The 23,170-nt window shown below is 41.5% G+C and overlaps 1 protein-coding gene across 1 annotated transcript; it reads right to left on the reverse strand.

Moving 5' to 3' along the window:
* Window positions 1-5,773: 5,773 nt before the first annotated feature.
* wnt9a (wingless-type MMTV integration site family, member 9A) lies at window positions 5,774-22,624 on the reverse strand. The gene is given in 4 exon segments (XM_070919428.1): window positions 5,774-6,443; window positions 9,061-9,323; window positions 9,477-9,736; window positions 22,419-22,624. Coding segments are annotated over 4 exon segments (1,239 nt in total). The 3' UTR covers window positions 5,774-5,933.
* Window positions 22,625-23,170: the final 546 nt, after the last annotated feature.

Below are 23,170 nucleotides of genomic sequence, written 5' to 3' on the forward strand. Positions count from 1 at the left end.
AAAACATTGTCGGATTACAGTGCACCGCAAAGTTACAGCTCATATTAGAGCCTGGTACAGGGCAGGAAGTTAGGAGGAGTCCAGCAAGCGGGGTACATTAAAGCCTCTCAGTTTCTCAGAGCAAAGCAGCTAGGACCCAGGGGAGGAATAGCTAACACCAGGAGGGTGCTGCTCCTGCACTGCTAATTTAGGTACACGTGTCAGGGATATCATGGGCTTTTCCACTGATGTTTTAGGTATTAGGACAGATACACTCCGTAATTGTGTATTGTTTTCGCAACCAGGCATGAAGTTCCTATTCGCAGCCTGGGATCACAAAGCCCCTTTTCTCTTGGATTAGTCAAGCTTCAGCGCTTGTATGATGAGGCCGCAAGATATTTGCAAGATTGTTGAGAGAGAAAACTCCCTGAAATCTCCTTTCATCTGCTGAGGGAATAGAGCTTGTTGAAATAATATCAGTTCAACAGGGGTAGTTCTCCGGCACATACATACGTCTGAACGCTGTAAACCCAAAACAGAAATGTTTATATCTTTCACTAATGAGTTTCATAGTAACTTTGTTTGACATGGAAGTAAAAACATCATTGCCATGGCACTGCGCAGTGTAATATGACAGAGGCCTTGATAATCACTTTACTATAAATCAATATAAAATGTCATAGCAAAGTGAGGGTGATCCTGCATGAAACTGTGAAAATCCAACAACGTCCGTATCAGATTCCGATAAACATTTAACCTCAACAATGACGTCTGATTACATAGACGGAAGGCTTTCTTGCTTCGGTCACTGTTCTTCTATCAAAAGGTGGACCTCAGACATTTTCCCAGCCAGTCCAGGGATTTGAACAGGAGACTGGTCACTTCCCATTGCCTTCCCATCCCGTTTGCTGCTGTAGCAAAGGGGAAAACCTGTAAGTGACTGTGTTTTTTGGAGATTTTTTTGAGTTGGAGGCAGAACTGTATGAATGATAACCAGTACACAAAGGTTTACATTCTATCCAATCCATTTTTAAGTTTTTGACTAAACAATCTCAACTCAAGGTCCACTTGCTTGTTCTTGATTTTCGACTCCGTCACTTTTAAGTCAACGTGACTGAGAGGTCCCAGAGGCTCTGAAAACCAAGGAAATAATAGCAATTGAAAGCTCCAAAACGAGTCAGTAAGTGCACCTTGAGTTGAGATTGTTTGGTCAACTGCTGTTTTAAAGAATGAACTGTCAGGATCAGCGTTTTAAGTTTGATTTGCTTCCACTGGCAGAAAATCTATTGCATAAGATGTTTGCTGATATTCTCAATGCAGTGGAGTGACAACTTATCATAATCAGCTGCATATTATTTATTTTTGCAGTTATTTTTGCTAAAGGCAAAGGCTGTTTAGATTGTATTTAGTTGATTCTCCAGCAACACTGTAAATGTGTTTGTTAAAGAGTTTTGTTAATTTTGGCAAAAATTGGCATGACTTGAAAATATGCAGCAGTACAGGGCTGCAAGTGGAGAATTATTGACTATTTAATCTACAAACTGTCAAAAAGTTATGAAAAATACTCATTTAAAAATACATTTCCTCGAGCCAAAGACAATATTACATTTTATATTTGTGTTGTTTGACAATCAAAAGCCGAATGGTATCAAATTTACAAAGATAAAAACCTGACAAAAGTAGTAAACTCTTATATTTGAGAAGCAATTACCATTAAACAATTATTCGATAAAAATAAATTGTTGCCCATTATTTTTTGTCAATCAACTAATCGATTAATCAACTTGATTCAGCACTACGTGTCAGTGTACCATTCCAAGCCATTCTAAAAGAACTAATAAAAGATTACTATTTCAGGATTATCATATCATATCGTATTGAATTCAGGGTAACCGACTGAATAAACAAAATAAAACGCCACTAAAGAATGAAAGCACACATGAAATAATTTAAAAATTCATTTATTATTTCAGATTTTTTTCGCCTTTGTTATACAAAGATGTTAAATAACTTAAATACATTCTTACCAGTCATTTGTGATCTGTTTATACCTACAAGCTATACACATGAGGTAGAGGAAAATAATTTAGGGTTCCCATAAGACATGAATAAGTGAACATGGACAAAGCTTTGTTGGTGTAGTATCATCACAAAGGGCAATACATGGTTGGTGTGTTTTATCTTTGTTTTACAAGCACAGCACAAATCCTAACAAAAAGTACATGTACATGTAAAATGATCCAAAGGTGAGTATAAACTAGTCAACACTGATGCAATCATGACTTTATGCCGCATCATGTGGTGATAACCAACATTACAAAGTCTTTTCACAAAATAGTCGATTATACAAACAGATCAAATCCTATAAAAATATATTGCTGATGAATGTGATTTTGTTTGAATACGCTCAGAAATGTGTCATGATCGTGCGCATGAATAAACGACAGCTAGACATGAGTTGATTCTAAATTTGTTAGGATTTGTTAGTGCTTAGATAACAGCAAATGATGAGATATGAAATGAAATATGTTTAAAAGTATACACTGCTTCTCGAAGCCTCCACCCCAAAAAAGGAACAAACACCCAAAAGAAAAACAGAGTAAAAAATACAGGATATAAAATCAATTTAGACTTTGACGTTATTTACACTAAACACATGCTCATAATATATTTAATAATAATTTATCTTTTTTTTTCTCTACAAAACAGAATTTTGTACATGATCCACTGACGACTAAAACAGTGCAGAGTTTTGGATTTGAGAATATGGACGACTGCGACATCTAAAAACCGACTGGCTGCTGCATCATGCTCCTCTTTCTCTGGAGAAATTTTTAGGCCTATGTACAATCTATAAACAAACAAAAATGCACTCAGAGTGCATTCTGTATTCCTGTTATGTGAATCCATTCAATAGTAGTGTGTGTGTGTGTGTGTGTGTGTGTGTGTGTGTGTGTGTGTGTGTGTGAGGAGAACGCACACACCGAAAGCTGTGGGAAGCAGGCATTTATGCTTCGAGTCTCAGCATAGCTATTATGGTTTCCATGTAGCGTGCAAAGTTCTATGTATATGTTTTGACCAGTCTTTATTTGGCATGCCTTCTCATATCAAAATGCTTGGAATTCATCTCCTCAGGACGAATAACCCATGCAAAGGCTCTCTTCATAAAGCATGATATTGCTGTTGAGGACGGTGGTTTCTTTTCGAGTATTGCGATAATAATCTTTAAAGGCTAAACTGTCTGTTAAAAGGTAAAAGCCACTTTTAAGGATGTTTGGCATGGTGCTGTATCGCTGATTACAATCTGTAACCATCTTGTTACAGCAGCTGTGTGCTGTTTCCACAAACGTCTCAGCCTAACGTTTCTTATTGCTACCCATTTCTGTTTCAGTTGCTTGTGAGAGTTGAACATGTGCCTCACTCTTGTCTCTATACCACAGGAGAAGAAACCTTTGCTATTTACAATTTAAAAAAAGAGATTCTGCACTGCACTGTATCCATAAATACAGATCTTAAAATACTTTAAAGGGCTGTTGGGCTTCAGTGCGTGAATGGCGCTATATTACAAAGCTGGGTCCCTCACTCAGTAGTTAATTCACACCCATCTAAAACAAGGCATATCTTATAGTATATAACATAATGTTCTCAGAAGCTAAGTGCTGAGAATACAATGAAATATTTCTTGTCTGCATTGTTTGTGTGTACAGAGGCATCTCTTTTTAAGTTAAACCTTTGATTTCATGGTTATGTCTTAAAGCAATAGTTCGACATGTTGGGTAATATATTTAAGTCACTCTCTTGCTGAGAGTTAGAGAAGGACATCGATATCATTCTTATATCTGTCCAGTAAATATGAGACTACAATTTGGCTTAGCATAAAATATGAAATCGGGGTTAAACAGATCGCTTGGCTCTTTCCAAAGGTAACAGAATCCACCTAGCAGCACCTCCAAAGTTCACAGAGTAACATGTTATATCTTGTTTGTTTAATCTTGTTTGTACAAAAACTGAAGTGTAAAAAAGACACAAGACAACACAAGATGTAACACGCTAGTTAGTGAGTTTTACAGGTGCTGATAGGCTGATTTTGTTACCTTTGGATAAAGCCTGGCTTGCCATTTTCCCATTTCCAGTCTTTATGCTAAACTAAGCCAACTGGCTGCTAGCTGTGGCCTTATATTTACAAACATGAGAGTGGTATCAATCATATAACTCTCTGCAAGAAAGTGAATGAGAATCTTTTCCTAAAATGTCAAACTCTTCCTTTAAACTGTCACTGTAGTTGCATGGCAGGGTTCAGTATGCTGCATTGTGTTAATTGTGTCACTTTGTGCCAAGCAACAATATGAAAAGGCAAATTAACTCGTGTATCATAACAACTTCACTGACTTCTGAATGAAGACAGCATATTTGCAAAACCCCAATGTTTGCATTTAGACATCAATTTGCTGAACATTTCACAAATATTAGTCTTATAAAATATATTTAGCTATGAGGCTTACACATTCATCTTCACTCGAGCAACTCTGCAGACACGTCAAGTTAGATTACCGTCTCAGTTGCCCCATACTGTTTGGACTGACTGACGGAGCTCCCACTGTTAGTGCTGCATGTCTACATGTGTTGAATATGGCTCAATCAAATCGTGGCAGCTGAAGAGGAAAGAAGGGTGTGAAATGGTAGGGGGCTACATTCCTCCAGTTCTCCACAGTTTACTTTACAACTTCAAAGTATTAAAAGTCAAACAAAGACAAAAAAAAATAGATTTAAGCTCCGCAGAGCTCCACAATTTCTGATCTGAGTCACACGTGGACCGTTTGCTGGTCAAGTGATCACCTGTTGCAATGATGTTGGCTGTAATAACAAGGCCACTGTCATCTCCAACTTGGATGATTTCTCTCCTATTTTATCCAAATAGTTATAGTGGTTTAAGTTATTCCCTGAACACTGGTTCGCTCAAGGCCGAGAATAGCCTAAACTGACTGGTTTAGTTATTTTCTGTTAATGCATTTACTAACAGCTTCATATTATATTATTACAAAAACAAAAAAGAAAAAATGAGATCTTTCTTTCTCCCTGTGAAGGAGTAGTCCCAAAGGATCTATAAATTATCCACAGCAAGACGACGGACACAAGTGTGCTGCTTTCCAAAGGGCCTTGTCGACATGAATCAAGAAGAAAAACGAGCGAGAGCACACAAACAACAAAACATTTGTGTGGTTAGTGGTTTGTTTTAACATAGTTAGATAAGTGGCTTGTATAATATCATTACAATATAACTGAATTTATTTACATACATATGCAAACACACAATGTGTGTGAGTGTAAATATGTGCGTGTAGAGTAAATCTTACACCCTGTCTTTTTTTTTTTTCTTTTTAGCAGTCTCTGAATATGGTTTTCATTGCCATAAAAGTCGTCATTCGAACCCCCCCCCCGCCCCCGCCCTCACTATCTATCACATGCTCACATACAAACACACACATGTACAGATTGACAAAACACACACACACAGACACACACCATTCTCCTTTGGGCAAGGCCCCAGAAACCAGTCTGTTGGTGTCCTTGTGTTGGATCCTCATTAACCGGGCGCTAATCTCTGTTTGTGAAAAGATGCAATTGGATAATTTTAGTAGGAAAATAAAAGCTTCTCTCTTCAAGGCAAAACCGTGATAAAAAAAAAAGCTTGAGATGTTGACCCAGTTGTCTGAGAAGGTTTTTTTCCATCTGCAGACCCCAGACACGGGGGGGTCACAGGAGCTCTGAAACCAAACGCACAGAAATCCCTCAAAGTGCTTATTGCTTCTCCATCGGCTCGCTCCTCTTTTGTTTGCAGAACACTGTTTCGACAGTGGAAGCAAAACCTTGCTTGAGAACAAAACAACCACTCCTCTTCAACACAACCATCTTTCACTTGCTCCACTGATCGTAGGGGCTGACAGGTGACTGGTTTACCCTTTGCAGGTGTAGACCTCTTCTCTCTGCGTGCACTGCTTGCATTCGACGTAGCAGCACCAGCGCACCTGGCACTGGCAGGGCCGGGTCACCTCCCTACTTTGAGTGTTGTGGCCTCGCCCGCAGCAGATAGCGTCGCAGTTCTTGTCCTTGTAGCACTTGCGGGCTGCCGTGCCCGACGAGTACTTGCTGGGTCTACAGAAACTGGGCGAGTCCTCAATGTGGAGCAAGTCCATAGTGCGAGGGATCTGATCGTTCAGGCCAGGCAGGGGCAGCTGCTGCTGCTGCTGCTGCTGCTGCTGCTGCTGGTTCCGGCCTGTGGAGATCTCTCCCTCCCCAGTGGCCTCGTTGGTGGAGCTGCCGACCTTGATGGAGGTCTCGTAGCGCTGCTTCAGCTGCTTGCCGATCTCGTGGAAGGGCAGGAGCTGCCTCCAGCAGGTCTGGACGGTGCAGGAGCCGGAGACGCCGTGGCATTTACAAGTGGTCTCTACTCCGGCCTTGATTACCTGGTTCAGAGACAATGAAATGCTGTTAAGGAATGCAATGAAAGCTATGTGATTTAATGAGCCTTTGTCTAGTAAGCAGCATTTCAAAGAGCCAAATTACCCAAATATGCTCACAATTAGACGATTAGGGTGGAGTGCAGTGGTTTGGGGAGGAATGTAAAAATACAATGGAAATGATTACATTCACTGCTCTTTTTGATATCTTAATAAAAAGGGAGAAAACACAGAGCCTTCACTTATTGCATGAACTATGATCAACATAATTCTGAAGGAGAACAATATAACACTTTGTCTAAGCCTTCATATAAAAATTAGTTAGTGGGAGGACAGATTTGTTATGATAACCTCCAATGACATTTTGATTAAATTCAAAAACTGTTATTATGATAAGTGAGGGGAGCTAAGAGAAGTACTCTCAAATAGACAATCCATTCAGATAGCCATGGGAAAGAGGGGACTTTAATATGTAGACGCTGGGCAACCTTTTATTGTAAATGTGTTTTCTAAACCCAGAGTTGATCAGTCTTCTAGTGTGGTAATTATGTCATAACACAGAGAACAAGTTATGCAAACAGGAAAGAGAATAGTAAAGAATGTCTTCTCTTATATTAAATCATCCATAATTGCAGGTGAAACATAGAGATCATCAGCAAAAACTACCACAACAAGTTATTATAACGCTGCTTGACCTCTTCGCGGTCAGCCAAAGTTCACTTCAGCATCAACCACAATGTCAAAAGCAGTGTGTGTGCGAAAAATCAATGACAATAACACATTGTCTTAGATGGGGGTTTGGATAGCATCTACTGTTCTTTTCTCAGACTGTGAAAGAGATCGGGGAACAGGAAGTGCATATTCATCACACCAGCAGGTCAAGAAAATTTGATAGGTCAGCTTTTAAGTGTCGGGGGGATGCAGAGGCTAGCACATTCCAGTTTGGTCCTCCGTGTGGGAATTCATCCTGAACGAATGCGGTGTACCTCATTACATGTGCAAGTCACAAAAAAAAGAGCAAAAACAATGTTGTAAATCTTTTATCACAAATAAAATCTCCTGAGAGATTGGATTTTGGAGAGCCAAGCTGAAAAGGAAGAGCCTGCATTGGTCTTTTGGGAGAGTTTTGTGTCTGCTAACATTTGGGAAGTGTGCCTCTGCTATAATTCATTTTGAAACCAAAATGAAAATGGCTACAATATGAGAAAAGCCGAGTAAAAGCAACAGATTCCAGACCTTTAGTTTGCTTTGGCTTGACAGATTTAAGACCATTCCCTCTTTTATATTTTACTATTAAAAACACTTCCAAGATGAAAAACCCATATTTGCTCACCACAAACAATTGCTGAATTGAGCCAGAGCACAAATGAGAGTCGTTGCCTATCTAATCTGGGAGAGAAAACCAAATATTGACTAATGAGCACTTTTGGATTTCACCAAATTTACAGTGGCAATTACTTTAATCAGTTTAGGTTTCTTTTTTTTCCCAAGTTTCTTGGAGGTGCTTGAAACTCAACACTGTTTTTTCAGTAATTTCACTCTCCCAAGATGCCCCATGTATAACTCTGTCAACGTCATTCTTTTGTAGTCATATTAAATTCCTTTTTGGTCATTTTAACCATATATTTGGACAGTGTGTTTGGTCTTGGACAGCATTCATTTACCAGCACTGTAATGTTTAAACTCCAGCATTACAAAAGCAAAGATATGGTAGTACAGCATATCCGGGATAAGACACACAATGAATTGGCACTTCATGTTGCTGTTTGTCTACATAATTGCACAGAACTCAGACTGTATTATATTATCGCAGTTTTCCCACCAACATTTTTGTTTAAATACTGTCTGTGACTCCAAATGAACTCTGACCCCATTCAAAGTGTTTTCTTGATGAGTGTGTCCTGGTTGGCCTCATGTGTGCGTAATAACTCAAACTCTTGCTTTCAAATTGTTGGAATTATTACTTTAATAAAGATACTGCTATGAAATTATTGTGTAGTTAACTTTCTTTTCCTTTGAATGTTACTCCTTAAAAATTCTTCTAACATCACTAAGTCATAGTTTAATGTTTCAGACAAATTATTAGCTTATAAAATACTGTTGCTGTCAAAGTCACAAGCTTGATAATCAATGAAGGAGTGAATGGGAAATTAAATGAGACCTTAAAAGGTGCGCTCCGGCAATAAAGCATTGCACTTTCATGAGGTTTTGGGACTCAAGAGAGACAGATTAAAGCAAGAATGGTCAAAATCGATGCAGAAGAGGACTTTTCGTCCCTTGTATGGGTCAAGCTCCAAAAACAGTGGAACCTACACTTCCCATAAAGCAACATTAGCATTCATTTGACGTTGTGTTTCTGATGAATGCAATCCATAATTTACTCTCCTTTTAGCTCAATTTTTGTCTCCAGTAGCTACTGAGGTAAATATTTGGCTCTTTCAGTGCCACATGTTCCATTACGTTCACCAGCTAACTTTGTCTGCCAACAACACTGATGAGAGCGGTGACATTGACATATGCAGGTCAGAAAACTTAAACAATGACCTAAAAGATGCTAAAACGCTCCGTAGAGCTGAGGGGAATAGCAGAGCCAGCTGATAATTCCCTGATCCTGCACACTTACCTTCATGCCCACATTTGTGTTGTGCATGTCCACGCGTGCACGTAGGTCCTTGTTGGAGCGTTTGCCCAGGAAGTCCTTGACAAACTTGTTGGCGTATTTGAGGTTGTCTCCGCAGCCTCCCCACTGCCACGCCTTGCGGTTCTCCAGGTCCGGGGCCTCGTCACACGTGCAGCGTTCCATGCGTCCTGCGCTGCAAGCTTTGGCCATCGCATGGGTCAAGCCCGCCGAGGAGATGGCATACAAGAAGGCGGTCTCTTTAAATCCTGGAAAAGCATGTTGGAGAGTGACAGAGTGCTCTTTTATTTCTATTTTTCATTTTCTGTCTTAAGCACGGGAGTAAAATGCACAGATGTTTCAGTTGCCTTCTTCACTGTGCAATATTAGAGAGATACCAAGTTTGTTTTTAGAGTTCATACCTCTCTTTAGTATGTTGGCTCGGTGGCGCCCCTCTAAGGTGCAGTTCCACCTCTCAAAGCGGAATTGGTACTGGCATTCTAGGGCGCTCATGGTGATGGCCTCTCTCAGGGTCTCCGCCACGCCCGGGTCTCGTCTGCACATCCTGCGCTGCTTCTTTTCCAGTTTGAGCCGGTCGCACAGCTTGTAGTGGGCCCTGCCCACGTTCTCCTCTGGTAGAGAGTTCAGTGGCAGGATAGACAACGGTTCATTACCTGTCAACCTAGAGGGAAAGATCACAGACACACTCAGGTCAGTGGATACATCTAGATAAAGGTTCCAATAAAGCGCAGGATGCTGACCTTCCTGGATAAACAATAAGAGTTGCAAAGATATACTACATAAACAGCACAGGAAGCACAGCTGGGGCATATAATGCTCAAAAGTTTGGTTAATGTTCAAATGAATTCAGCTGTTCAGTGGTTAATGTTCAGGGGAATTCAACATTTGCTGGAGATTGAGATCAACCTCCAGCACAGGCGTGTCTGTGTATAGAGCAAATTCTCTGCAGAGGTGGAAGAGTTCCTTCTTTTCATAAGAAGTTCCTGACACTCTCTTGTCCCTGTTTTAGACCTCACACACGAGTCAAGTCACAGCACCAGCAGCTCACCGCCTGCAGTGTTGAGAATTTCAGATTTCTTTATTATAATTTGTATACATAATAAAGCATTCAGATGGTATGGAGACGTATTTTAAACAAGCAGCGTGCAGTGAACGTGACAGTCACACCCCATGCATGTGAAACAGTAGCCAGCGGATACTTGGTTTAATATTTATATCACTTCCTGGGGGAGGGGGGTGTCACTCCCAGCAGCGTTGTATAGATTTGAACATGATCACACAGCAGGATTTACACTCTCATTATAGAATCCCCATAACAAAAGTCCCATATTCAGGATCTTAAAGCTGCAATCCATTTGAAATATAACAAGCAGCAGTATCAGTTCTAAACATGGTATGGAGAACATGTGGTAGACTTGCACTCCTTTCGTCAGTTTATTTAAGGGAAGCGTATATAAAACACACAAAGCAGGGGCTGCCACATAGCTGGCAAAACCGACGACCAGCGTTCTGAGGTTGTGATGGGGAAAGCAGAGCATTACTTTCATAAACACACACAGGGGACATGACTGTCAGCCTGTGACCATTTTGGTCACACCAACTGACAGGATTGGCACTGTAGTTGTTCATTATGTGGAATTTCTGGCCTCCTTTACACCCTTAAAGTGAAACTGAAGAATAAATGGATTTACAGAACTCACAAAAGCACAAGTCTTCGGGCCAGCGTGCCTTTGCAGACGGACAGTTAAAGGACACTTTTGTGCATGGATGGACGCCTCGCCTAATGCTGCACTGATAAAATGCAGGACTCCTACTTTTTGCTTTCACTGTAGAATGAAGAGTTCATTCCTCTTCTTTGTAAAAAGTGAGCAAAAACAAGGATTAAAGCACCCAGTTTTGCAAGTGAATGTCTTGACAGATACAGAGAGTTACAATGGGATTATTTTAGTTTAAAAGGAGGGCTGGGTAATGTCCTTGAAATCAATATCACCAATCATTATTACTTTCATTTTTGGCACTGACATAGACAGTATCACGGTATAGTTTATGGAAATTTGATACACTGAACTAGATCGCAGCATTATTAAGTAAACAATCTTAAATTGTTGTCCGTTCCTTCGTGCTTGTTAAAAGTGTACATACAGCAAAATAAATTAGAAGAAGTCCAACTGTGAAGAGTAACCACAACAAATGGGAAACCTGCCATATACTTAGATTTGTGTAATAGAAATTGTAATAGAAATTATTCCACAATATTTTTGTAAAAAGGTGCAGAGCACCTGCTATTAAGTCCAATAACTGACAGAAATGTTTCCCCTCGAGTCCTCAGTTTCATACCAATGGACTGAGGACATATGGACATATGCTATACAATATTGTTTTACAGTGCATTCACTGTCTGCTTGAAAATCCAAGCAGTCGAATCAAACAGGAGGCATCAGGATCTGCTTTCAGATTGGGTCAAATGGTTTCCTATTTACAAAGCGTGTTTGCCTTTCCTTAACGTGTCTGACAGCTCTGAATTTTCAAATGGAAACCTGGCAAGCTGTGTCTTGACAAAGATTGCTCTCCCAACACACTTAGTAAAAAAAAAAAAAAATGTATGGTTTGAGGCATACAGCAACGCACTAGGAGTGTGTCCCTCAGCGAATAACTAAACATTTTCCTCTTATTTGTTTCATGCTTTGTTAAAATACGCTGTTTTAACAACGCCAAGGAAACATATTCAAAGTGCCAAAACAAACAATTCCAGCCGACCCAGTATGTTTCATGTGACTGACAACCGTTTCACAACATTTCTATGGCAAGCAAGCAGTCAAGGATAGAATGATGGCGCCATGTGGAGTACCTGCCTGAGTCCATTTGGAACACCAGTGGGGAATTAAAGGTCATGTAAATTCAACATGTATTTCAAATTCACACTACACCAGGAAGCAGTTTACTACTGCATATGTCTGCAATCTGTTGTACTATAGATAGCTTAGCAAAGAGATCCAACCAACAAATGGTGGTCTTGACTTACTCAATACCACCAACATGACGCGCACATTCCTCAGTAAGACATGCATAGTAGCACGTATCAGCGTCAAATCTTCCAAAAGCCCTCATGCCTGCCAAAACAAGAGGCCATTAGAGTGGCAAGCCTCAACTGTCTGTGTGACGTCCGCCTGTCTGAGACAAAAAGATGGTCTGAGCGGAGCTGGAGGGCGGCCAAAGATGACACGACACTGATCTCAGCGCTACTGTCTCCGCGGCTTTTTTTACACAAAGGCATATTTCTAGCTAGTTACAGAGACAGCCCGGGGGGGGCAAAGCGTGGAGGGGAGAGATTTGAGAGTGGAGGAACACTTCACGTCTCCTGAGAAGAAACTACTGGCCGGGACTCGCTCTCGCTCGTGATTGTTTCCACTCTGTGGGAGACCAGAAAATAGACAAATAGTATCACAGATGTACACTGAATCCATTTCTCTCTGTCCAACTATCTATTCGTGGACGCACTTTGATATTTACAAGATTAAAAGCAGAGTTGATGACAATCTGTCCTCTTTATTAATTCAAATCCACTGGAAATTAAAGACAATATTTTCACTGGATGCAGGACCGTGACCCCTGCTGTCACACAAAAAAAGGGTCACACATTCCAATATGGTGATCTGCAAAATAAAAAAAAAATATCACTCTGCTGTTTGCTGAAGAATGAACTCATTCAACTCACTTAGAGGAAAGGAGAATTGGAAAACAGTGCAGTGGGTGAATCACCAAAAATCATTACAAATATGAACTTGAAATCTTCGGTCAAACGGAAATCATTATTGTTATTGTTTTCCCATAACGATGACCGCTTTTATGGGAGGGAAAATGGAAAAACACAACCACACGTCACCTCTGACAACTCAATGAAGCTCAGTTATTCTACGAAATATAACCCTTTATAAAGGGTTTATAAATTGTAACTAATGGCTTTATTAATGTTTAATAAATCATTTACTAAAGCTTTTATAGATCAGTTATAAGCCATTATTAAGCACAACTTTTTCTGGTGCCAAACTCCCCAAAAATCCCTTTGACTGATTGACCACTGTAAGACCACTTTCCTTCCACAAAAGGGCTGCATTGGATCTGGACCAAAATCCATTTACTAACAGGAATTAATAAATGGATTACCAACATTTTAGGTCTACATCAAAAGATTATTTTCTTTAATTTATCAATTGTTTTGGTTTTTAATATGTGAATTTAATGATGTCAGTTTAAAAGAAATGCCCAGAGCTCATTGTGACGTCTGAAATAAGTTTTTGTCCAAAGAACCCAAAGATATTCGATTTACTGATGTATAAGACAAAGAAAATGTTCACATTTTAGAAAATTTAAAAGCAAATTTTCAATTACTTGAAATGTTTTAAAGATGAATCACTAAAAATTGTTGCCCATTAATTTCCTGTCGATCAATTGTTCGATTAATCATCTAATCTTTCAGCTGTACAACATTTATAACACCATTTGTACCAAACAGAAAGTATAAATAATCTAATCTAATAACTGATCTGTAAAGTATTCATTAATTATTTACCAACCATTAATAAAGCCATTAGTTACCTTTTAGAAAGGCTGCCTTTTTGGAGGGTAGCACCAAATGCAGACTGCAGTTGCTTATCTTAAAGGCAAACATTAGTTAAAGAGTAAGTGAAGCTCACTTACACAGTATGTCCGCCACACTGAGTTAGAGAGTACGAACATGTAACTCTGTGTTTTCACATCATGGACCATTTTCTGTAGGTGTTTTTGTTTGAGGTGTTGTTTGAGGTGTTGGCACAGCAACACCAATTACACGTGGAATATAACACCAACAAATAAAACTCATTATTATCCTACGTGAGGTGGGATTCTTGCTGATGTTTGCTCAGCTTTGCTTTTTCCAGTCACACACTTGCCTCCACACACTCCTCGCAGACATCACTGACCCACTCTCTCACGCCGCGCCTCCTCCACTGTCTTTCACTTGGTAACACTGGAGTTTGTTTAGTCCTTTCTCTACACCTGTCGGCACCTACCACTGCCCGTGACATTTACTTTATATACGTTTTCCAATGCAGCGGGTTCAGTGAAAACGGTTAATTTCACACCGCGGAGCCTCTGAGTCGATCCCTCGAGGAAATCATTGACTAGCACTAAACCTCGCCATCATCACTCCCTCTCTTGCTTTACATTACAGTCCTGGAAGTGACCCTCAGCTGGTAATTCTGCTCGTTCTTCACTGGTTTGGTATGTAAACAGTTAAGAAACTGTAATAATACCTAAACTCTTAGGCAGTGGAAAACATTATCTCTCGTACTTTAAACTTTCTTGACCTAATTGAAGTACCTGCTCCGTGTATAGGGTGCAAACACACTTAGCTGTGTAACTGCTGGTGTTATTCATATACTCACACAACCATATATAAACAAAGGTAGCTCCGAACATGTGGTATAGATTAATCTCAGGAGACCAAAGCAGTCCAGACAGAAACTTCACAAATATTAGATCTAGTGCTAAAACTTGAATAATCAATGAATCACTGGTTCCAGCTTTTAAAATGTCAGGATTTGCTGCTATTATCTGTTTTATATCATTGTAAAGAGAGTATTCTTGGGTTCTGGACTGCAGTTTTGGTAACTCTCAAAAGTCTGATTTCGGGCTCTAGTTGCTGCCCTATTTAGAGGTTTTTTCACAAGTAATGTTACCAATACCTACAATAACGTCACAATCAATACTTCAGTGTTTCCAAAGGAAAGGCTCTCTTTGGCATTTCAACTGTCGGACAAAAAAATGTTTAAACGACAACATTTCTGGCATTTGGAGATAAGAATGAAAACAGCAAAGCGAGATTTTCAGCCATGTTTATCATCTCCATTCCACAAGACTAACAGGTGCTGGCTGCGTTTGTGTATGTAGTTACCATATACACATGCATATGGGCTCTTACTACCTTAAGTCAACACCTACAAGAGTCGGTCGTGGCTGAGCGCGCCCAGGCAGAAAAAGCACAAAAGCCACGGTTTCTCCATCAGCCTGAACTTGCAGGTTGTGTGGTCTGGTGTCTCCTAGATCACAACGAACCCCCCTCCTCCTCCTTCTCCTCCTTTTTCCCCTTCTTCTCCAAACGTCCCCTATTCCCACTGGTCAATTACTCTAAACGAATGCCAATCATTCCACCCAGCTGTTGGCTCAAAACAAAGCCCCCTCTAGACAAAACCACCGCTGTCTACGAACGTAACCTACACAAGACAATGACAGACATGAACATTTGTCCTGGAACAGTTCAACTGTCATGAAGACAAACTACCCTGCTCAAATGAGATGAATCTGTGTATATTTCCTTAAAAAATTAAACGTTGAGTTTTGTAGGAAATTAAACTTGCCAGTGCTGATCTCCTTTTCTCTCTTTCACTTTTTCCTCCTACCTTCGCAGTGTTTAAAATGCTCCTTTTGGGGGGAAAAAAGTGTGTGCTTTTCTCAGAAATGTTGGATGAACTTCAGACCACCCTGCCCAAGTCCCATCTGGTGTATCACAGCCCAGGCCATGCCAGAGGTTGTAGGAATGCGAGTGTGTGTGGTGTTTTCCCTCTGGCCCACTCTAACTATGGCTGACAATGTGCTCCACAGCTTAAACTTGAATAATTGAAGAAACCATGAATCAGTGTCGAATGACTCTCTGGTACAGGGAGTCTCCAGGCTGTTGTCCACCTCCAAGAAGTTTATAAGAGAAGAAATCCTGCACTGAACTCAGACATTTTCTCCCCAACAGCCATGGTGACACCATTCATTCCCAGAGTCATTAAAACCAGAAATAGGGGAAAGAGTAAACGATTATGTATGAGGCTAAGATAAGATTAGTCACTGGTTGAAAGCACTGGGTGTTGTGACTACTCCTAACAAGCTGTGACTGACACAGTACAGTAACATGACAAAACGACTTTGAAAACAAAGTGGTACCGGGGACTTAGCAAGTCATTATTAGTTGAGTAATGAGCCTTTCTGCGCAGTGGGGATGTCATGCAACGTCTAGAAGCACTGCTATTTCACAAAGTTAGGGGGAAAGTCCACTATCTTGTATGACTTAACAGGATATGACCCAATGTTATGTCATCTGCTGTCCCTTCTGGTCACTTACAACCCACACAGGCCGTGTCAGACTACTCCCACTAATGGACCGATCGGGTCAAGTTCCTGTACATGTGCTCTCTTGATATTTTAAATGTGAATGACACGATGCATTAGGCATATTTTCTTTTGAGTCAATGTATTCTCAGTTTTTCCACACAAAAAGTTGCACTAGAAAAATATTAATTCATAAAAAAAAGGGGGGGGGGGGGGGGTTACTGTGCAGCCTAATTTTTTAATCCACAGCCGTGTATGCGAGCGCTGGTAGCTGAGCAGCAGGACTGCAGGACCTGGGTTTGGGAATGGGAGTGTGGGGCATGGTAAGAGGTTTAACTGCTATGTGAGAACTCAAGGCTTCTAAGGTCAGCAGCTCAGTTATAGTCACTGTGTGACTGGCACAGATTGGGCGCGCAGCAGTGTCCGCATGACTCCCCTGTTCTAGCCTACACCATGGCACAGAGCAGCCCTGTACCAGCGCACCGACGCACCAAACACGTTCAGGCACACATCGGCTCTCACCGATTCGCACATGCTGACACAAGACCCAGACTGCGGTTGTTTGGTGAGAAAGCAAAACAGTGTGACAATAAACTTGGTGCAATTCTTTAAAGCAGATATTCAAAATTGTGCAGAGGCTGGAAATGTCAGGTTTGTTCAGTCCTGTTACGCTATGCTGAAGCACTTCTGTGAATAAACCGAGCATGCAAAGTCAGACCACAAAATCCAAAACAAAACAGTAGCTGTTGTGAATCACTCATGCCTCAGTTACTGCAAGTGGCTGAGTTCATTTACGGTTATTTACCCTTACTACTGAAATGCAAAAAACTGAAAACGCAACATGTTATTGCTGTGAAAAACACTTGTTGTGGCAGTAATTTCCAAGTTAAGACGGAAAGTGTGAAAATATTCCTCACCAGCATGAGTTTCTGTGCACATATACGCACATTATTTTATCGCCTGGAGTGAAAAAGTTGGACTTTTGACAACTGACTGATGATTAAAGCAGCACTAACCAGTTGAAAGTCATGCAAATGGGCTATTTTCAACGTGATACAAAAACTCCTTCAGGGTTAATCGCAGCGGAGAACGCCTGCCATGCCTAGGCCCATTCATGTCACTGTACATCTGACTGCGTCCACTCTCAAACTAACTCCCAGGCTCTATGGATAAATATGCCTGTTGGGTCTATGTAATAACACCAATCTGGCAAACAGGCTTCTATAGGATTGTGTTTATGCAAGATGATTGTCCTGATAAAGTGCAGTAAAAGTCTGACCCTGCAGTTTTGAAAAGGTACAGTCAACATTCCTTCATTCTTTATGAAATGATACATCTTTGCAAACAGGTGCATGAGATTTTCATGTTGGCTGCTGGAGAAAAACAAGTTTTAAAATATGGAAATTGACCAAAACAAAAACTCCTGAAGTTAGACATGAGATATGCGCTGATGTTCTCTAGAAGGCCAAAGCCTTAAATGAGGGTTTGTCAATCTGCTAATCTTGGCACACGTGAAGCACCATGTCCCTTCTATTCCCACAAACCAGGCAGAGAAAACGCCTGTGGTCAAGGATGGAAAACACAGGACATAGTGGTCGCACTAACTAGCATCATCTCATCAATGCCTGACCACTAAAAGTATCTTGAGTCTATATTAGTTTTCCTGTTTTGCAAATTGCCCATGTCTCCAGCTCCATCTGCAAAGATCATCACGCGTGCACAGTTTTACCAACAAGAGTTTCCTTCAACGACAGTTTCCTTGCCATATCTTCTGACTATCCACCAATGAAATGCACAGCTGACTGGCGAGGACAGTCCTTTTAAAAATCAAATAAGTCTTAGCTGCGGTCTCTTCGGCATGCTGATGACACCAGAGCTGTAAGTCCTTAGGATGTGAGCAAGCCAAACACATTTTAAAACCCTTACCAAACCATGTAATCTTCAAAAATATTCAGAAAAAACATGTTATTATACAGTGTGAGCCCCATAACAACCCACTGCAGACACCACTGAAACCTTCATAACAAAGGTGTGTACCACTCTCTGCAATTTTTGATGAGTCAAGCTGTAAAATAAACAGTAACACTGTGCATTACTTAGTTCAGAGAAGACATGATATTCTGTGCGAGAGGTGAATTTTTGCTCTGTAAGCTGAAGTTGTTAGACACTTCGTACATGTCATGCAGGTTGACCACAGCTAAGCATACGTAGAACTATTTTCCTTCCCTAAATTATTTTTACACAGACTTGGCTGCCTTTACATTTGATGTTTTCACATTTCATTTCCCACTCTCCTACAGTTACAAAGGTTACAAAGTGCTGATTGAGAACCATCCTGCACTCTCAGAAGGCGCTGCACCACCCTGTGGCATCCACGGGCATAGCAGGCCTTTCCACAGGGATGTTATAGAGCAGAGCACTCAAAGCACAGCGTGGCTTAGCTCAAATCCGGATGTATCAAACAGAAATATAAAGAAAGCAAAGCTCTCTCTTTTCAGAGGCCATGCGATCTGTTATCTAAGCCTCCAGATTTGCGTGATCTCACCACGCTACATGGTCACAGCACCAGCGCTGAGAGAATCCTATCTTCTTGGCTCACAGTAAAGTGATACCCTTTGAGGTGTGGCTATAGCCACAGGATATCCTATGAAGTTGGGAAATCCCTCTATCTACGGTGCTCCCTGCCCTGCTGCACGTCAGGGCTAATCAGTCCTTAAGGCCTGGTAATGAGACGCCCGCCACCACTGTCTGCCAGGCAACGCCAGCCTGAGCCCACACTAACTCTGCTGCTCCTAATGAGTGGTAATCACCCAGCAGCTCCCCACAAACCACCGCAGGGATGCCGGCACGCACATGAGGCAGGCAAACCAGCCGATGGGAGAGAGAAAGAGCAGGGGACCAAAGGAAATGTTTACATGGAGCCGCTTAAAAAACAACTTGTAACATTTCTGTGCTGTGCTAAAGAAATGAGGCTCCTCTAAACTTTAAAATGCGCTGCTGTTTGATACACACCAGGAACTAATTCAGCACAGTGATAAAAAACCTTTTACAGCTGCAAACTGAAAAATCACTCCTCAGTAAATTTACACACATCCCATTTGTTATCCTGTTGTTTTTGGCATCCTGCCTCACTTAATGGAGCGCTGAAAACAATGATACCATCTGAAAGGGCATCAGCTCTGCTTCGGGAACAAACTGATGATAGAGTGTTTAAGGATATGGCAGTAATTAAAAAGCAACCACTATATTTGCTTGTTACGGATGCTGCGGTGGCTCTGAGATTGGTAAGTCCCAGTTGCATGACTGTGGGCAGCCTTCCTGTATATGTCGCACATGAACTAAATAAAAACAAACTCTTGACTCAGTGTTAGGACTCGCATTCAGCACACGTTACAAGACCACAGAATGACATGCCTTTTACCAAAAACTCAAATTTAAACCAACAGTCGTCTCTCAGAGCACCCTGAGCTCTGACGGGGTCAACAGAGCAAACAAATCACTTCCTCCTCCGACAGTTTACACAATATCTCATCAACGTGCTGTAACCGATTAAGTCAAGTAACGAAAGCTCAGCGACCATCTCCGATTCAAACTGTAATGATAACGGATTTAGCAGAACCAGCACCTGCCACAACAGGCTGAGGGAAAGAAAATGAGTGCTCGCATTCTTGTGGCAAAGGATGACAATTTAAGCGGTTGCTTGACTACGCCAGGAATCCCACCCCACCCTCGGCTGCGCAGACTATGGGCAGGAGAGATTGTGTTTATGTTACACTTACGCTCCACCGCACTCTGGAAATTGGGTATGCAACATTGACCCTCTATTTTGAGTAAATCAGTACTCAAGAGGCCCTAGGATGCCTCGTGCTCGTGGAATATTTATTTGAACAGGTTTGTGTTAGCGTGGCCCACAGTCAAAGCCGAGCAGGACTGCGCTGGAGTGTCACCGGTGTCGAGTTTCTGGGAAGTTGGCCACGGGGCAGTCACATTTTGTATCTGTGTCACCTGTGCAGGCTCTTTCAGTATGTTTCGTGTTCCTCAGCTGCAGGGCTAAATCATTCACTGACACTCATTCATATTCCCTCCTCACCGAGCCGCAGAATAATAAATCTGGAGTATCGTAATACCACATGTCTCTCTGCACTACACAGGCCACAGATAGAGAACAGACTGACAGAGGGAATTGAAAACAAGTGCTAACCGAATAAGTAAATATGCATTACCATTAGGACCATTAAGGCTGATGTGAGTGCCAATTTGGCACGTCAACCTTAATACATACTGCCTGCCAAGGGCGACACTGCTACAGGGAGGGAGACAGAAACAGAGAGCGGGGTTACATTTGTCCTTCTAATGCAACTTAAGAGCTGAAACCAAAGACAGAGACAGAGAAAGTGCTTGATGCGTGCATGAGCATTACAGATGATGACGTTTTCATGAGAAGGGCTGAGATATTTCCAGCATACAGAGCTATTACAGGTGCCATACAGCCTGTTTGCATCACTCAGATGAGTGCCAACACTTTGGTGCAACACCCAAGAGAACAACATTTACACAGAGACATAAAGAACTGCGGAAATTACAATAATCAGGTTTATTCAGATAGTTGGATGTCTAGAAGCACTTTTCCTGCTGTTTAAACTTTTCCTAAGATGTTTATACCAGCATATCCTATTAAGGATGGTCTAAGAGAAGGTAAAACCCACTTCAACAGGTGGGCAGGTCTAGCACAGCAGTCTAACGGGCCCTTATGGGACACTTCCTGTGCTCTCCTGCAGATTGACAACAGTTCCCAGATCACCTAACACTCCTGGATTCTGCACAACAGCCATACCTATCATAAATTTGACTCTGCTGGAAAGACTTCAAGTGTCATCACTCCACAGTCTACAGCCATTTGTTTCTATGCGCGTCTGCAATGTTTGCAGCCAAGGGGAGCACTAACAACACCCATCAACACAGATATTTGTAGATACTACAGAAAAGCACTACGGTCTTGCGCTTGTAGGAGGTGCCCAAAAAGGTACATTTTGTTCTGTCAATTTCCAAAGATTAGGTGTCACTTTTGAGGATTTTTTGGGGATAAAAACTCTTCAGTCCCAGCTGAAACATGGCTGCTCTCCCACCTGACACGCTGACCTCATTCGAATGACCTTGGCTTCCCTGCAGGGTAAATGTTCTTCTGTAACTAAGACAGAGGAGAAGACTAAGAGTGCAGTTCATGTGAGCAGACAGACCGGAGTTCGATGCATTAGTAGCCACTCTGAAGTGGAGGTCACAGTGGGCTACACCTAAATCCAAGGCGTTCCCGGGGAATGACTTACTTTGAAATATACACCCTTGTGCTCTCTCTAAATTAAACATTATTGTGTATATGACATGATTCATGAAACGCTACATTTTTTCAGATTGATTTCATAACACGTGTTCTAGTGTTTTTTAAAGATGATGGAGGCAGCAGAAAAAGAAAAGAAAAGAAAAAACCCTGCCAGAGTTGTGTGATGTTTATGCTGGATGGGGGAATTTTTCTGTGCAAGCTGAGCAGACGTTTCGGGCCACCAGTTCAGTCAGTCAGATTGCTTTATTGTTACCAGCTGTTGAGTCTGAGGCATATATACACTCACCTTTCGCTCCTCGGCTGCTTTCAGAGTCGACTAACGATGTGATTTCACAAGTGTTTCAGCAAAAATAATCACTCGACTGCTACCTGCCATTCAAACGTGCCGGGGGTTTACTTTACAGTGGCCGCTGGCTCAATTGTCAGGGAAAGAACGGGGTGAACTCCCCCCGGCCAACATTACTCCGAGGCTGCGTGCATCTACCTATAATAGACGATATGTGCCCGTTGCCTGCTAAGATACTCACTGACACTGCTTGTCGCAAAAAAATGTAATTGTCAGCAGCTTCAGTGAGGCTAAATCATGAGCAGGCAACCTGCTGCAGCCACCAGCTGGGCGCTGCGCAACCGCCGCCAAATGACACCTCACTGACCCGCAGATATTAACGCAATCAAAACAACTCATAAAAACAAAAAATCTAAATGAATGAGACTGATTTTTGTTGCAGACTCGCTGAAATAAACTTCTGTTAAATGAAGTTTTCAGTGAGTTAAAAGAGAAATAAAAAGTTGTTACCTGCTTTCAGGAACCAATCAAATCAATGAAAGCAGCAGCATGGACACACACTGCACGTCTGTCAGTCCTTACCCGAAATATGCTGCGGTTGGTCCAGGCAAGTTGAGAAGATACACTATAACTGTGAACGATAACCATCCCAGGAGTAGGTGTCCATCCAGCATTTTGCTGCGGCTCCAGGGCAGATCATTTCGTTTCTCCTGAGTAGCTGTGTAAAATCCCTTGTTGAACGTTCAACACTTCTTATACAGAGAGGAGCTGCGCTGCGCTCCTCCCATCAGCAGAGAGAGAGAGGGAGAGAGGAGAGAGAGAGAGTAATATGGCAATACATACAGAGAGCTGAACTGATTCAACAGTTGTCTTAATTTATGATTGGCAGGACGTTTTAAGCACCATACCGCCGGTCTGAGGTCAGTCTGAGCTGGCCTGTATATGATAAAATACTTGTTTACCTTCAGTCACTGACAGTTTATTTCCAGAGTGGAAAACCCTGAATTTGTATAATCCAGCACAGGCAGGATAATACAGTAAAAGTGGTCCATATACTGCACTGTATGGAAGTGTATGAAGCCCATATTGGCTATTGTATTGTTGACTTTGCATTTTAAAATAGTTCATTTTTTTGCAGTGGTGGTAAGTAGCAAAATATGTTTACTTCATTGTTGTATTTAAGTACTCACGTGTTGCACTTTAGTATAGTTTTGACATAGATGACGCAAGGGCAACTCCATCTGCAGAGGAAGATCGAGTGATACGACCGAAATCTCCAGAACAGATACTGGAGCAATTTTAACACAAGTGGACCTCATTGTTGAAATTGTTCT

This window comes from Enoplosus armatus, chromosome 14, assembly GCF_043641665.1.
Source record: "Enoplosus armatus isolate fEnoArm2 chromosome 14, fEnoArm2.hap1, whole genome shotgun sequence".
NCBI classification, from domain to species: domain Eukaryota; kingdom Metazoa; phylum Chordata; class Actinopteri; order Centrarchiformes; family Enoplosidae; genus Enoplosus; species Enoplosus armatus.